The sequence below is a fragment of the Antechinus flavipes genome, chromosome 2, assembly GCF_016432865.1.
Source record: "Antechinus flavipes isolate AdamAnt ecotype Samford, QLD, Australia chromosome 2, AdamAnt_v2, whole genome shotgun sequence".
Lineage (NCBI taxonomy): Eukaryota > Metazoa > Chordata > Mammalia > Dasyuromorphia > Dasyuridae > Antechinus > Antechinus flavipes.
The window spans coordinates 612,993,706-613,012,065 of NC_067399.1; the positions used below are offsets into that span (position 1 = coordinate 612,993,706).

The 18,360-nt window shown below is 37.1% G+C and overlaps 1 protein-coding gene across 1 annotated transcript in view; it reads right to left on the bottom strand.

The window, feature by feature from the left end:
• Positions 1-6,405: 6,405 nt before the first annotated feature.
• Positions 6,406-18,360, bottom strand: part of TLL2 (tolloid like 2) — a 123,181-nt gene continuing 111,226 nt past the window's right edge. Inside the window, exons 18-21 of the mRNA XM_051973821.1 lie at positions 17,349-17,476; positions 13,908-14,121; positions 13,276-13,526; positions 6,406-8,694 (exon numbers count right to left, since the gene is read on the bottom strand). Of these exons, the coding sequence (XP_051829781.1) occupies positions 8,560-8,694; positions 13,276-13,526; positions 13,908-14,121; positions 17,349-17,476 (728 nt within the window). The 3' untranslated portion in view covers positions 6,406-8,559. The remainder of the gene's footprint in view (positions 8,695-13,275; positions 13,527-13,907; positions 14,122-17,348; positions 17,477-18,360) is intronic.

Consider the following 18,360-nt stretch of genomic DNA (forward strand, 5'->3'; position numbering starts at 1 on the left):
TTGTCAAGAAACCTTTATTTGTTCTCTTCCGAATCCTCATGAAGCTCATCGTATATATAATTTTCTCCCTCTCCCCCTTCACTTCTCATTTTCTAATTCTACTCACTCATCTACAAACATTGTTTTTAAAACGTATCCTGCAGGAAAGAGACCTGTATATGCAAGAATGTTTGTGGCAAGTCTCTTTGTAGTGGCCAGAAATTGGAAACTGAGTGAGTGCCCATCAGATGGAGAATGGCTGAATAAATTGTGGTATATGAATGTTATGGAATATTATTATTTGGTAAGAAATGACCAGCAGGATCATTTCAGAAAGGCCTGGGGAGACTTACATGAACTGATGCCAATTGAAACAAGCAGAACAAGGAGGTTCAACAATATACTTCAACAACAATACTATATGATGACCAATTCTGATGGACGTGGCCATCTTCAGCAATGAGATGAACCAAATCAGTTCCAATAGAGCAGCAATGAACTGAACCTGCTACACCCAGCGAAAGAACTCTGGGAGATGACTGTGAACCATTACATAGAATTCCCAATCTCTCTATTTTTGTCCGCCTGCATTTTTGATTTCCTTCACAGGCTAATTGTACACTATTTCAAAGTCTGATTCTTTCTGCACAGCAAAATAACTGTTTGGACATGTATACTTATATTGTATTTAATTTATACTTTAACATATTTAACATGTATTGGTCAACCTGCCATCTGGGGGAGGGGGTGGCAGGAAGGAGGGGAAAAGTTGGAGCAAAAGGTTTTGCAATTGTCAATGCTGAAAAATTACCCATGCATATAACTTGTAAATAAAAAGCTATATAAAAAACAAAAACAAAACCAAAAGTATCCTGCATCCTTAAAAAAAAAATTTATGTGATCCTGCCATTCCCTCAAGCTATTGTCCTATCTTTCTTCCCTTTCCTTGCTAAGTCCTAGAAAGTATTGCTTATGTTTACTGACTCTATTTCTTCATCACTCATTCATTTTCCAATCCTTTGCAATGACTTTAAACCTCTGATAAAGATGCTCTTTCAGGGATCATGAGTGATCTCTTAATTGCTGAAGCCAATGGGCCTTTTCTTCGTCAGCATCTTCCTTTACTTTTCTCCAGTTTTTGACATTGTCAATCAACCTCAACTCCAGGGTAATTTCTCTTCCCTCGGTTCCATGACATTGCTCCTCTACCTGAGCACAGCCAGTCGGTGAAATAACTTGGAGGAACTCCTGGATTCAAATCTAAGTTCAGACTCTCAGCTAGTTATGTGGCTCTGGGTAAGTCACTTTATCCCTGTTTTTGCTTCAGTTTTCTCAACTGTAAAATGAGGGTAATAGCAGCATCTGCCTTCCAGGATTGTTAGGAGGCTCAAACGAGAGAATGTCTGTAAAAGCACATCCCAGGCATTTAATGCTTGCTCCCCTCCCTTTCCCTTTCCTTCCCTCTTTGTCAGTCTGCATTCCAAAACCACAATCCATTTTCCCAATTCCTTTTTGTGGGAATTCCTCAGAGCCCTATCCTGGGCCCTCTTCTCTATCTATACTCTCTCAGTGATTTCATCAGTTCCCATAAATTAAAGCATCTTCTCTAAACATAGGACTCCCAAATCCAAAGAGCCCACCTTCATTTCTTCGACTTCCAATTCTTCATCCCAGCTGCCTGGTAGACGTCTCTGCATGATATCTAACTGCAGGCTAAGACTTGGTCTGATCAAAATCGAACTAATCATTTTCCTTTTAATCACCTCAATCCAAACGCTTCTTTTTTTCCATTGAGAGCTCTATTTATCTATCTATTGATAGTGCTCTCAATATGTTTAGATGTATACACATATACATATATAATATATACATATACATATATGGTCATGTATAGATACACATACATATAAATACATGTATACATAAACACAGACACACACATACTTATGCACATATACAATATCCACTCACATATACACACATGCATACACACATACATATACATGAAGACACATATATGCACACATATACACACATACATATACTTAAATACACACACATACACATTTATAAATACACACACATACACACATGGGTATGTATGTGAATATATGTATACATGGATATATGTGTACTTATTGATACATACACTTATCTAGCCAACAGCTACTTCAGTTTCCTCATCACTTTAGGCTCAGATAATTGTAATAATCTCCAACTTGGTCTCCCTCTTTTCAGTCTATTGATTTCTATTGATTCTCTATTGATCCCCAACTCATACAAGTTGCCAAAATAATTTTCCCCAAACAGAGTTACCATAATGTTTCCTGGTTCACAAACTTTCAATGACCCCTTCTTGTGTCTAGGATAAGATTCCATTTCTTTATCATGGCACTTAATCCTCCCTGTGAGATCTGGTTCCAACCTTCTTTATGTTCTTTATACTCTACAAGGCAGCTGGGGGATGTAGTGATTAGAACACTGTGCTTGCAATCAGGAAGACTCATTTTCATGAGTTGAAATAAAGCCCCAGATAGTTATTTCCTGTGATATCCTGGTCACTCAACCCTATTTGATTCCGTTCCTCATCTGTAAATTGGGAGCATGTGAGAGAAGGAAATGGTAAATCATTGCCAAGAAAGCCTGAAATAGGGTCATGGAGAGTTGGACATGGAGACTGAAACAACTGAACAACAACATGTACTTTACATCCCAGCAAAACTTCCAACTCTTACCTTGGCACAGTAGCACAAGTTATCCCCTGGTCTTGAAAGGCACTTCTTTGTTCCCATTCCTCATCTTCCTCATCCTTCAGGACTTACTTCAGTCATTGCCTTCTCCTTAAAACCTTTCTTGATTTCCCTCCTGTGGTTAATGTTTTCTACTTTCTCAAATTGGTTCATTTAACTTATTTTTTTCTCTTTTTAATTCAGACCTGTGATTGCATCATTGTAGGGCTCTCTTAACATCAAGGCAGAATTGCAACTGCTCTGTAATTTATAATCCTAGAGAGAACTATTTGGGGCAGTAGGATTTAATTGACTTGCCCAGAGTCACAAAGTCAGTATGTGATCAGAGATAAGAGTAAAATTAAGGCTAGCCTGATTCTGAAGTTTGCTTTCTATCCATCACTCTATAGCATTTTTATTTACTTAGCACGTATGGTACGTCTACCCAGTAGAATGTAAGCTTCTTCAGGGCAAAGACTATTTCATTTCATCATTTGATTATCACCGTGCAGACATTTGATTAGATCTTAGGACAAATATATTAACACAAGACAACCTCCAGAATGTTTATGGATATTAGCAGCCTACTAATGTGGAAGAGTTGACCAGGGAACAGGAAACATAATCAAACACCAGTGTCCAAGTTTCTTCTGTTTTCAAACATTAGTTGTTATGAAGATTTACTTCATTCCTTGGTTTATGGAAGCTTTGCTAATAGATTTTACTTTTTTGGTCACATATAATATTAAGAAGGTTCTTGGGACAGTCAAATTTTCTTAGTAGGAACAATGAATATGGGATAGAGTTCAATTCTATAAACATTTATTAAGCTCTTCATTTTAAGCCAGTTATCAGGCAAAGCACTGGGAGACCAAAGACAAAAATGACTCATCCTCAAGGAGCTTATACTCTACTATACATATGGTAAATATCAGATATGTAGAAAATAAAAAGAAAGCAATTGAAAAAATAAATGATAATTGGGGGAATGTGAAAAAAGCCTTTTATAGAAGATGGCACTTAAGTTGAGCCTTAAAGGGAGTTAGGGGTGTCAAGAGGTAGAAGTGAAGAAGAAAAAGCATATCCAAAGCATAATGGAGAATACTCTTTATTATTTAATATTATTTATCTAGTTATTTTTGTAATTTATACTTTAATATTATTATTAATAGTTTAAAGGCACCACAGAGGTGGGAAGATGGGTTATCATATACAAGGAATCTCAAGTAGCTGGCAACCTTGGCATGGAATTAAGAAAATCGGTACATAATTTGCAACTAGCATGAAAAGATAGGCTTGGAGCACATTGCAAACGACTATAAAGAACTCTCTGTGTTCTCTCTAGCCAGACTGGGCAGCAGCCTAAGGCGTATTGTAATGACAATGTGATCTGTGTCACAAGCTAGACGTTTTAATAATTATGATCATCCACTTTCCCACTCATTCCTGTGAAGATGATGGAAGAACCCCCAAAATGCTTGAAAATCATCTCCAAAAACTTACCTGGTAAGGTTCTCTCTAACTCCATTGCTGTAGCTGTCTCTTGTACCTAAAATGCTCTTTTTCTTCATCTCTGGTCTCCTGACTTCCTTCAAGTTCTTCCTCTTGCAAGAGGAATTTTCTTCTCTCCTCCACCCCCAATTTCCTTCCCTACATCCCTGGCATTTTCTGAGATTGAATTCCATCTACACTTATATACATAATTATTTCATCTTAGCACAGTGCTTGGTACTCAAAAAAGTTTGTCAATTCAACTTAAGAGACTTATTTATCTAAGGTCTCCTCTATTTGGATGTGAGCTCCCTGGGTGTAGGGACCAAGTTTTTGCCTTTCTTTATATCCCCAGAGTTTAGCACAGAGCCTGAACCAAAAAGTGTTTAATAAATGCTTGTTTGGCCAATTAGTCTGATCTTCACCCGTCTTAGCCAATTTTATATTGAAATCACTCAATCCTTACTGTGTGACATTCCAAACTTTTGGGATGTGGGGTGAATATAATGTTATACAATTATATAACTTTTTAATAGCAAATATCAATAGAGTGGACATAAAACCACAGTTAAGGATAGGGTACCAGGTCTGGATCAAGAAGACATGAGTCCCTAATAGTCTTCCCCACCCCAAGTTTTTATAGGATTAGACATGAACCATGATCAAAGAGATGGCAACTTCAAGGTAACTCAGGCGTCATCCTTATTATTTACCTTCCTTTCTTACCATTCAAACTGGAATATTCTTCTTCACCTCAACACTATGTAATTAATCTCTAGATGCCTTCAGATTTCATCTTAGATTACATCTCTTATTCAAGGCTTCTCCTGATCATGCAATCTTCTCTAAGTTTCTCCACCAAAAAATAATTATTACTTTGTGTTTTTTGGAGCTGAATATTCTGTTCTCTAGTACAATGTAATGTAAGTTCTTCAAGGAGCTTTTTGTCCATGTTTTCCTAGAGCCTAGCAGAATTTTTGCACTTAATAAAAATAAATTTAATTTAATTTAATAAAAATAAAATAATTTTTAAAAATTCTTCTTTGAATCCCTGGCACACAGTGAATCCATTCTTTGATGACTCAGTTCTTCCAGACAGATATTTTTAATTCCCTCTGCACCTTCTTATTTTGGGTTTTCAAGAGGCACTTTAGATCTTAGGAACTGGCCTGGTATTAACAAAAAACAAACAGATGAGGGACACTGACACAACAGGAAGGCCAGTTGATGAAGAGCCAGCAGGATATCAGGGGAGTCAAGGCAATGTCAGGACCACATGTCCAGGTCTACTTTTTGGCTGGTTCAGAGATTTGACGCTATGAAAGCCCTGCCTGGGAAGATTAATCTGGGCTAGTCTTGGGACAGTCTCTGTCTGGTTCAGAGGGAAGTCAATGCCCTTCTTAAGAAGCTGCAAGGGGATGCCTGCCTGAGCTCTAAGAATTCGAAGTAGCCAAAGTGGAATGGGATAGGTTCCTCCTCATTGAAGATCTTTCAGCAAGGGCTGAATAAGCACTCAACAGATATGTGGGGATTCCTTCTGAGTATGGGTTGGAACAAATGGTCCATAAAACCCCTCCAACTCTTAATTAAAATTTGTGATTCTGTGAGTCTACATGAGAATTTCTAATTCGTGTCCAAACGCCAAGAAAGAATCATGGATGGAAGAAAGGTTCTACTCAAGGATAATCAAGGAGATCCAAATACAAACTACATAGAACAAGGACTGTTTTAAGAACAAAAACATGTTCTGTCTTCTCTGGAGTCTCCTTGTTTCAAATGTTAGCTCATGAATGCAGTGACAGGACGATAGCCTGGTCTATCTGTAGACTGAAATTATGCTGACTGTTCTTTTTAAAATAAAATCTTTATTTCATATAAAAAATGTGAAATACCTTGAGTTTCAAATACAACGTGAGCAATTTTGTGACATGTTTTTGTGTTACTGTGAAAAGAAGGATGGTTTTGAAATCAGAAGACCTGGGATTGAATTCTGACTCTACCACTTATTACCTGGAAACTGAAATGCCTCAAGTTCCTAGGCAGAAATATAACTGAATTATTTCTCTTCATACTGACTTTGGTTTCAGTTTTTCCCACCATGATTGGAGGCTGACCTGAGGGAACTCTCTTGGAAGCAAAACACTATGATAGAAATCACTAAAATGTATGGTGAAAATTGAATTTGGACATGTCTTAATGTCCTAATCCAGAAGTCCAGGGTAGGTAGATTCTTATATATGGGATACCACAAAAATGTTCATGTAGTTTTAATCTATTAAGAGTTTACTTCTTAAAGACTTTTGGGAAATGCTCTATTTTATTATGTAATACTGCGTGACATTCCTTGATGTACAACTCAAATAGAACTTATTTAAAGCAAACACAAGATACCACACATTCTATTAGAGCGTTTTACATGGCCTGCTGTAAAACTGTGGTCAACAAGTATAACATTTTCAAATTACATTTATTAAGGCTTTGACTACTGATCCTTTACATACATACATACATACATACATATATATTATTATTACTTAGCTTTTCCTGTTTAAAGCAAGAAAATTTTTCATGCATTTCCCATTACCTTTGTATAACTTTTATTTTTAATTCCCAACCATCATTTTGTTTGGATAAATTTTTTATTGTAGGATTTTCCAATTTTTTAAATATTACTTTAACTTTCTTCACATACTATAGTTTAAATGACTTTCATTTAGTCCCCAAAGCTATGGGAGTTGTCTTTAACATTACTGAGAACAATGTATATCTGAAACATATGTGCCACAGCCAACTTCTTACCTAATGGTACTTAAGGTTATGTAAACATCATTATAAATTATTTAATCATAAATACTTCCTTAAAGCTAACACACCACAGCTTTTAGCTCATAATGCCCACATTTGCCTTAACAAAATGCCTCTCAGAACTGTCCTCCCCCTAAAACTAAATCATGATGCTATACAATTGTTCAAGATTCACCTTTTGCATTTTTCCCACAGAAATGCCATCTTGTTTATTCTGATCACCAGTTGGTAGATTCATCTCAAGGAACTTGCTTGAGACCATTTTTCTTAATTAAATCTGCCAGCGGAACTTGCAGATAATCTGGACCACCATGCGATCATTCTCCCTTAGCTAACAATTTTTCCGAGCTCTAGGCTATATAGATGAAAAGAACTGGGCTCTTGAAGAGCATTTGCCCTTCATGCCTTTTGCCAATAAAATGGGCCCTGGCTATGGTGGAGACAAGTTAGCCCCTCTGAGGCTGGAAAATAATTTCTTTTCAGCATAACTGAGGCTCTCCCTGTGGCGGTCCAATGGCTCCTCTGTGCTACAAAGTGGGCACCGTGCTGACTGTTGGCTCCGTGATCTGTTCACACAAAGAAGGGTGATGGAGAAGAAGCAAAGAGAGATTGGTGATTCCCTCCCACCCACTGTCATTAACCATTTATTACAGCTCCAATCCTGCTCCCTTAGATCCACAATCTCTCTGCTCGCACTCAGAAGTGCAGAGGATTTCCTGGTTTGGTCTCCTACGGCAGGCCACGGGTTTCTGGGAGGCAGTGTGGTACAGTGGAAAGACTGGGAGTCTTTCTGAGTGTGGAGAAAAGGTTTGGCCCTAGAGAGAAATGTGACCTTCATCAAGTCACTTCATCTCTCTGGGTCTCAGTATCCTCATCTGTAAAGTGAAGGTATAGGACCAGAGTCCCTTCCAGTTCTAAGATCCTGTATTCTTATGGTCCAATATGCCCTGGAAACGAGCAAAAAGGCAGCTCTTTGTGACTCCCTACAAGCAGAAGAGTGATGTGCTGTGGGGAATTAAATTAATGCACAACGGATCTAAATCAACAACTATCAAGCCTGTCGCTTAATGCATGACGAGGGGAAAGGCCCAACATGATCACATCCTCTCCTATATGATCCAATTCTTTCTGAAAGGAAAGGACAATGTTAGGGGCCAACCCATCCCCCCCCATCTCCCTACCCAACCATTCATCCACCATCCTTCCATCCAGGGAGAAAGGCAGTGGATCCTCTGGTATCACTTGGATGTCCCATAATTCCGTTCAACTGAAATCTTGATATTACTGATAAATAATCAAACCACACTTTGGGGCCAATCATTTGAGCCATTTGATTTTTGGAGGGCCAATGCAACAAGTAAAGGAACTACTTGGTCATTGAAAAATAGACTGTCGTGTTCATTCTCTTCAAAGAAAGGCTGGATGTTGAGTCTGGGTTGGAGGAAAATACTGTGCACTCTTTTGAGTCAGATTAACAGAGTGCTGCTGTTGGAGAAAATAAACTCCACCGGGTGTGGGATCGAGGATGGCGATTGGTATTTAAGAAACACTGGAACTACTTCCTCATGTGGAGAGCATCTTGAAATTTGGTGCTTGTATACCGAGCATGGAAGCCTTTCTTGTTGATGGTGTCGTCAGTGTGAAAGCGTATCATCAGCGAGTCCCCTGCAGAGTAGATTTCTTCTAAAGGCTGAGAAAAGAAGAAATTATAATGACAAACATTTAAATAAATTGGAGAATAATATCAGGCATTTATAAAGCCCTTCATGTACATCATTGCATATGATCACAACAATCTATGACTAATTATATAATAATATAGAAAACTTCCAAAAAGTCTTTAGGAAGTAAACTCTAAATAGATTAAGATTGAATGAACATTTTTGTAGTAGCTCATATATAAGAATCTACCTACCCTGGACTTTGGACTAGGAGACTACCTCCATTATTAGCTCCATTTTTACAGATGAAGATGCTGAGAAGAGAGATGAAGTAATTTGACCATTTTTGTCAAATAGCTAACAATGTCAGAGGCAGGATTTGAATGCAGTTTTTATTATAATTCTAAGTCTAGGGCTTTACTGTAGTCCACCACAGTAGATAAATAGATAAGCAGATAGACAGAAGGACAGACAGATACATATATATATATTCATATATATATAGAAAAATAAATGGATAAATACATAGATTAATGGATAAATGGATGGATGGATAAATATATAGATATATACATACATGTATAGATGGATAGATACATAAAATAAATAAACATATATCACAAATATATATACATATATATATATAATTGAACATTAATTAAAGCTTATTGTGTGTCAGGCACTGTGTTAAGTGCATAAAATATAAATACAATTAAGCTACACAGTTCTTACTGCAAGGAACTTACATTCTATTGGAGATAAGACAGCACATAAAAGGGGAGAGGAGGAAATTGAAAAGTGACTTGGGGATAGAAACTCACCTAGCATAGCTCAGAGATTAGGGGAAAGTGTCCAGGTGGGGAGAAAGTGGAGGTGAGATGACCAAAGCTTCCCATAAGGGCTTATATTCCCCCCATTCTAGTAAAACTTCTTTCTCAGTGGTTGCTTATCACCAAATCCAATTTTTTTTATGTAGTTTTTATTTCTCTTGGTACTTCTGCAGTCTCTGATACTTTTAGGTTTGCAGAAACCAGAATTGAGGCAATGGAGAAAGTAAGAAGGGAGAGAGATGTGGATGACATTGTGGAGGTAGAATAGAGATGACTTGTAATAAGGAGAGAATTTAAGAGCAGAGGGGATAGAATGATGGAGGCATGTGCACCTGCTAAGACAATTTGTCAAAGTCCTGAAGAATGAAGCAGATGGAGAAGAGAGCAGGTAAGACACCTGTCAGGAAGTTGTTGCCCTGGTCCAGGTGAGATTCCACAGGAAGAGAATGCAAAGAGTTGAGAGAGGCTGCTGTAGCTCTTAAACACAAAGTGTTAAGTCAGGAATCATAAGGATCTGAGTTCAAATCTGGTCTCTGAAATTATGGTACTTAAGCTATCTAAATCTCAGTTTTCTGTGTTTAAAAGAGAAAGAGATTGGGCTAGACTGTCTCTACAGTCCCTTCTACCTCAAAATCTCTGCTCCTGTGGTTGAGGGGAAAATGAGGCAGATAACCTATTTTTCCTTGTGTATTGCCAGAATCATCACTCAGTCCTTTGAATAACATTTGGCCATCCTTTTATGTAAGAACTTCCTTAAAGACAGGGTGCTTAGTGGGAAGATCAGAAGCAGAAGTGTGCCGATAGTGGTTTAGTCAGGCGAGTAAAAAAATACACATTTGTGTGTGTGTGTGTGTGTGTGTGTGTGTGTGTGTGTGTAGAAGGGCACTGCAAAAGCTGCTTTTGTTCACCAGAATGTTTTGATGAAACATAGAGCAAAACCTTGGGAGAACAAAGCAAAGTTTTAATTGTGAAGATAGCTGAAAGCTTAGCAAAAAAAAAAAAAAAAAAAAAAAATTGAGAGTTGTGAGAAAATATCTCCCTTTTCTAAGGAAAGAGGGTCATTAGGGCAAAGGGGATGAAAAATTGCATATAATGGCCGATTTTTTTCAACATATTGATCAAATTTTTAAAAAATTCTTCCTTTTTATTGCTTTATTTTTTAAAAAAATTCTTTGTTATAATGTAGGGCTCTCTGGGAGGAGGAAAGTAGAGATACAAGAGGAAACTAGGTGATCTAAAAACAAAAGATGTTGATAAGAAATCTATCTTAAAAAGCTAAAAATGTATAAAGTGAGCCTGCCGCCTTCTTGTCTGACTAGGCTGAGGTGACCAGGAGACTGACAGAACACGAATAGAAATGGATGAGTTTCATACCTGCTTTGCTCTTTTGTTTTGTTTTGTTTTGTTTCTTTTTTTTTAGACAGATCTGTAATTCCACTCATACAGGGAACTCTCACTGAAGAAATTTTCTCCATCAATGCAGATCTGCAACTATTCCATTATCCAAAAGCCTGGAGTTTCTGAATTTGTGCTTTTTTAATGGTTTGAAAAACATATTTCAATACAATTGGTTTCCTTTATGTTTACATATTTATATATTTAATATTTTTTTTTAAATTCTAAGAAAAAGCTTCCATAGGCTTCACCACATTGTCAAAGATGTCCATAACAGAAAAAGAGCTACTAACTCTTATCCTAGAGAATTGATTGTGGGGCTTTCTTACCCACAGCCTCTCAGGTAGCAATCATCTAGTTAGTAAGGATAGGTAGCTGAATTGGAAAATAATTAAAAATAACTACCAGATGGCAACTTCACTATCATCCCTCTCCCCCATGGTGATTATACTTCAGATAAGCTCCTTCTAAATTGGCCTGGCTCATTCCTTCCCTTGTAACTATCTTTCAGAGACCACCCTATAAAGCAATTTTCTTCCAAGGCCCCTCTGCACACACTTGGGCCTGATGTGTCAGACTATTCAAGGTCTCTCTTTGAGATTTGCTCCTCAGTGGAAATGGAATAGATGTCAGTTATTTGAAAAATACTGAATAAGTTATGGTACATAAATGGAATAGAATATTATTGTTCTATAAGAAATTATGAGCAGGCTGATTTCAGAAAAGCCTGGAAAGATGGACATGAATCTTTGTTGAGTGAAGTGAGCAGAGATCATTATACACAATAATAGCAAGATTATGTGATGATCAGTTGTGAAGAATCTCTTCTCAATAATGCAGTGGTTTAAGGCAATTCCAATAGACATGGGATGGAAAGTGCCATCCACACCCAGAGAGAAAACCATGGAAATTGAATGTCCATCAAAACATACGCTACTGTTTGTTTGTTTTCTTTGTCTTTTTTTTTCCATTTTGGTCAATTTTTCTTGCACAATATGACAAATATGGAAATATATTTAAAAGCTTAGCACATATTTGACCTATATCAGATTGTTCTCTTGGAAGGGGAAGGGAAGGAAAAGAGAGAGAAAAATTGGAACACAAGTCTTACAAAAATAAATAATAAAAATGATATATGTATTCAGAAAAATAAAATACTAATAAAAAAGAGAGATTGTATTCTTCTCTCTCATCCATACCATGACTTTTTCCTTAAAAAGTTGATTTGTATTTATCTTTTATGCTTGTTCTAAGTTCCTTGATCTCAGCATCAGAATTACTAGCTATGACTTTACATAGCTCTTCTTCCACACAACTGGCCCAAATAGTTATATATGTAAATAATATTTTGCCAAGAAAGTGTCAGTTTGCTCAAGAATGTCTCGGGTCTGAATTCACCAGACTTGGTCCTGTAGCTAAGGCTAGAAGCAAGACCACCACCTGGTGGCAACTGGCACAAATTGCAAAGATCCAGTCCCTAGAATTTTGAGTTCCATAGGAACATAAGTTTAGAGCTGGAAGAATTCTTCACATGATCCTTTTGTTTTACAAATAAAGAAACAGAAGCCAAGACTGATGAGTTGATCTGTCCGGGATCATTCGGGAAGTTAGTTAGAAAGCTGAGATTTGTCTCAGGTCTTCTGAGACTAAATCTATCTCCATTGTGCTGAAACTTTCATTTTGTAACTCACTATGACATAAACAACAGAGCTTCTAAAAGAGGCTCTGACTGAGTTTCTATTATATAAGCAACTAACCCAGCCCCAAGACATCATTTTCCTTTCCGTGTGACCAAGGGCCCAAACTCTGCTATCTTAAATAGCCTCTTGCCTTGACAAAAAGCTCAGCCCCAAACATACAAAAACATACAATATCAGAGTTAGATGGGACTTTAGTGGTCCTCGACCTACTTATCTTATGCTCCCCAAAGAATCCATATAAGTAATTGTCCAGCCTGTGCTGAAGAACTTTTAATGGAAGTTGCCTGTTCTATTTTTGGACAACTTTAATTTCCTCCTTAAAATTTAGAGCTCACACAAATAATAATAATACTAGTAGTAATAATATTCTATTCTTCATGTGGCATAGAACAAATTAAAGAATATTTACTGAAATTAATACATAGAATCAATATATACTCTTGATACTAAAAACCAAACACCAACTTTTTATAGCGCTAGTTTCTTTTTAATGGTTCCAATTTCAGTGAATTTTGCTTCTGATGGTCTTTACTTTTATTTGCCAAAGTTAAAGGAAATTCATTGCCATCAGTCTCCACCAAATTCATCCCCTTCCCAATACACCGATCCAGACCTCTCTCCATTGCTGTTCCGCTGCCATGGGTCACGGGAGCTCTGGCTCAGAACTCTAACTTCTAGGACTTACCCCAGAGCCGCAGAATCTGCCCAGCCGTGGAGCCGTGCTGTCGTACCCATCAAAGGCCTCCATGTAGTCGTACCCACAATCTGCCTCCTCTTCAACTTCAAACGTCTGGAATATCAATTCCACACCATAGCCATCCTCTGCTGCAATCACCCAGTCACAATGAGACTGACCAGAGTAGTTGTTGTCCCCAAACTGGGCATGGGAATAGAGATCTTTGGTCTGGACTTCTGCCTTCAGCCGGCCACCACACTCTGGAGTGAGGGCAAGAGAATTGAGAGGGAGAGAAATCGATTTTTGCTCATTGGAAAAATTAAATTAGATTTTAAAAATAAATAAAAGCATAGAATTATAAAGTTTCATTTTACAAATGAGGAAACTGAGACCCAGAAAGGTTAAAGTACTTGTCAAAGTCTTTGAATTTAAGACTTCCTGTCTCCAAGACAAGAACAGAAATGTTCAAGTGATTACTTTCTTGGAGTTATGAATGGGCCACTCTGGGGAAGGTGGGGCTATGAAGCTGGAATTGATCTAAGGAGGTAGTTGGAGGAGAAAGCTGAGAGATGATGGCAAAGTCAGGGTGTTGGAGCATCAGACCATTTAAAGTTTAACTGTCTCATGATCACTCAGTATACCTGTGCTATGTCTTGCTTGGAAACCTTTCCTCTGCACTGAAGCATCAGAATAGAACCTGAGAAACATCCTGTTTGTAGAAGCCACCACAGGATCCGGCTTCTTGCTGCCACAGAAACGGCCGAGCATTGGGGATTTGCTGTTGGATCCGTCATACACCTCCAGGTGATCATAAGCACATTCCTGGTGCTGCTCAATTTCAAATTCATTAAAAGTCTATGAGACAGAAAAGAAGAAGCCAGGGAAAGGTCATGTCACCTCCAGAAGCTTGAGTCCAGAGGTCCGACATGCTGACCAGCACTCGGTTACTTCCCTTTGGTAGTGTCTGGAGAGGGGGAGGGAGCAGCAATGTCTTCCCAGCTCTGGGCTCTTGGGAGAAAAACCCAATTTATCTTGTGTAAGTAGCTCCTGCCATAGGTCATTCAATTTGGACAGAATTGTAAAGAAACAAGTAAGACAGACATCAATGGCTATTTATTAAACAGTTGCAGTATGTCAGGTACCATGCTAAGCACTGAGAATATAAAGATACAAATGGACAATCCCTGCCTCCAAGGAGATTATATCACAATATGACACTATTGTTCTCTTTCAGTGGGTAGTCCCTCACAGCCAGTATCCCAGAGGGATGGATTATCTCCTAGAAACAGAAAAAGAAAATCCCTTCTGTTATAGGCGACTAATAGGATAAATGAGTCACTACTTTCCCCTTCCCTCAGAAGTATAAACAATTCAGGTTGTACAGCAGATACCAGGCAAACTGCTAGAGGTTGTCCTCTGCGATATATTGGTACTTTGTCCTATTATAACAAGAGATGGCCATGATGAGAACGGGAGGTGATGAAGGATTAGGGATTAGATTAGATCCCAGAGGGAGAGAAAGGGAACTGAGAATTTGAGGTAGAAACAGCAGAGTAGGGAAGGAAGGGAAAGAAGTAGCCATTGATAAAGGAATAGAGGTTTAAGAGAGCCGGGTTTAGACTAAATAGCAGGAAGAGACTGATCAGTGTGGCTAGGAGAAACAATAAAGCTAGAGGACAGAGAAAGAAGCAGGTAAAGGTAGGCAAACAAAGAAACAGGAAGAAGAGCAGGAGGTAGGAAGGAAAACCCAGGTCCTCTGATCTCGGTTAGCAGAAGAAGGAACCAGTTTCCACACATACATAGTACAGAGAGAAAATGGTGGGGTTATCATTAATGAATTTCAGTAATGAGAAAAATATCTGTAAAATCACAGAATATTTCAGCATTGGGAGGGACTTTAACTTAAAAAACACAAGAAAATTCTTAAATTCTATACTGCTCCAGATCATTTTAACTCAAATTGTTATAGATTTTAGCAAATTAGTGACTACATACTGAGACTTCTGAGTAGCAATTCAGCTCTCTCCCTATCTAGCATCAACAGGGAGCTGTCCACAGTAGAGCTCATACAGGAGATAAAGGTGGGGTGAGATTAAGCACAATTGATAGCCTTCCCAACATCCCTAGTTACACACTGACTTTACTCATCAAGTAAAATTGAGAAATCTCAGCTTTTAGGGTTCTAACAGAATTTCCAAATCCATGTGGTGGAAAGACTCTAAGACCTGGGCTTGAATTTCTAGATTTTTACTGAATCCTTACTACTTTACCAGATTGCTGCAAAGATCAAAGGAGGTAATATATGTATAGTAAGTACTTTGAAAACTTTAAAGAAGCCATAAAATTATAAATTAACTATTATTTTATCAACATAATAATTGATGCCTTGGACTCTCTCCTGATTTTATATTTACTATACTCTATCTAGTTCTTGGATCTCAGAACTCCTGAAATGCCAATTTGTGGTTCTGAACCTTGGACACTTCACCACTCCTTTGTGAAATATTTTATTATACTAAAATCATGACTGTCCCTGATGGCCCCACCTAGATCATGTTGATTGGTTAATAGTCATTCTCCTTCATCCAGGGATTGATAAAACATGGGGTTTAACTTGGGACTCAGAGGAAGCTAGTAGGCAGAGATGAGGAGAGGGAAAGCCTTTCATGGGGACTGCCAGAAAAAATGCCCAGAGCCAAGAGATGAAGACGGATGGAGTGGAAAATGAAGGGAAGAGCAAATTATATGCAAAGAAGAAGTTATTAAGTATTTTCCTAAACACAGAACAAAACTGCTCTGAGTATATAGCAGAGACAAGCCATCAGAATCAACACTACTGGGGCAGCTAGATGGTGCAATGGACACAGCACTCAGTTCGAATGTGATCTCAAACACTTAACACTTCCTAGCTATGTGACCCTGGTCAAGTCCCTTAATTCCAACTGCCCCACAAAAAACAAACAAACAAATAAAACAACACCAACAACAACAACAACAAAACAACTAAATAAATAAAATAAACACTATTTCCTCAGACTAAAAATATGCTCAGTGACTATTAGGAGCCTATTTCATACATGGACAAAGAATAATTTGTTTGGAATGCACACATTGGGGAAACTTGCCCTGGGAAGAAAGAAAATCCAAGAAGCTGGGATATTATGTTGGTGTGATATCCGAAGTTTCCTTATCCGTAAAAGGAAAGGATATTTGTTCTGTTACTTCCCAGGTTTATTGTTAGGATCAAATAAGATAACACAAATGAAAATGTTTTGAAAATTATAAAATGCTATATAGACTTAGGACATTTTTATTACTATTCTCGTAATATTCAGTTTTACAGGGTTACATATCTCTTTCTATATACCTCTCTATACCTATCCTATAGGGATAATAAATCATATATTAGTGGTATAGTTGTAAAGATCTGTTGTTTTTTTCCTTTGTCTTCTCCATTTAGAAGTGGCTGGGGGTGAAGGGGTACAGGATAGAGCATTAGGTTTAGAGTTCAACTCTAGTCTCAGACACTTGCAAATTGTGTGATGCTGGGCAAGTCACTTAACTGCTCTATTCTGCAGTTTTCTCAACTGTAAAATGAGAATATAACAGCACCTATCTCCTAGCATTGTGAAAATCAAATGACATAATATTTGTAAAGTGCCTTACACAGTACTTAGCACATAGTGCATTATAGATGTTCACTATTCTTAAAATAAAATTCTCAGAAACATCCACATTCCTTGACATTCTGCTAATCTTGAGAATCAGAACTTTCTTTGTTATATATATTTAGAAGCACAAAACAAATGAGTTAGCAACATGATTATTATTATTTTGCCTGCATGATTCAAGAGAATGCATAGATGTACCAATGAGAAAAGAATCATAATATATATGGCAAAGCCAACATTTGATTCCAAAACTATCTTTAATCCTAGCTTTCATACTTTTAATCACCACACTTTCTTAGTGTGTAGCTTAGAAAATGCTATTCATGGGACTTAAATCATGGACTTGACATAAACATTTCATTTCAAACAAAAGAGTAGATTTCTATTTTCTAATCAACAGAAATAACTCACAATTTTTACCCGATGACCAGGAGTGGAGGAAATATTCCAAGTACATTCTTTTCGACTGGGATATTTATCAGGCCAGTTTGGACTTGCCATTATTCCTTCTGCACTGTTGACCCTGTGCTCACAGCCAGCTAGAAAAAAATATATGATCAGTTCAAGGAAGGCACCAACTGACAAAAAACAATGATTTCCTGCAAGATTCATCTTTTTAAAAATTTTCTTCCTTCTGGGATTTCTCATTGTAATTTGTGTTTGCCTTTCCTATATATTTATCATATTTTGTTTTATATCATGTTTATTTGTAAAGTGGTATCTGAAAGATGATTAAATTTATATTAGTGAGATTAAAATTTTATTTTTGTTCTGAACATGTGATTTCATTAAGGTAGGGATTGGAAGTCCAATGAGGAAATTCCTTATACCAATACAGATTTATAATTATTCTTTAAATTACAATAAAATGTCTTGAAGGGCATTGAGAATCACTTGTGTAGGGTCACATAAATTGTGACTCAGTGGTAGTACTCAACTCCAGGTTTTCCTTATTTTCGGGCTGGTTTTCTATTTACTAACTCTCACTTTTCAAGTAATTTATAATACATATGTGTGGAATTGAAGTGCCCTACTAGATCATTCTTCTCAGGAATGAAAGGCAGTCATAGGACTAATCGGTATGTAAGAATTTTTCAAAGCTTTTTTATAATCAAGTATGTGATAAGCTTTTGAGAGTTCCATGTACACTTGAAGTAAAAAAAGAGGCATATTTTCTGTTTCATTCATTTGTTTCTCTCTATAAATTAATTCCAGTTTATCAAACACTTATTAGCTATTACTAGTTTTATATTATTTTACTGGATTTATCATATTTTATTAACATTGTAGTCCTCTATTATTTCTTATCTTTTTCCTCTTTTGGTATTAATAATTTTTATTTCACTACTAAAATCTTGGATGTATATAAATAAAATATAATTATGCATTCTTTATTTAAAGTTCATCTTATCATCATATAATA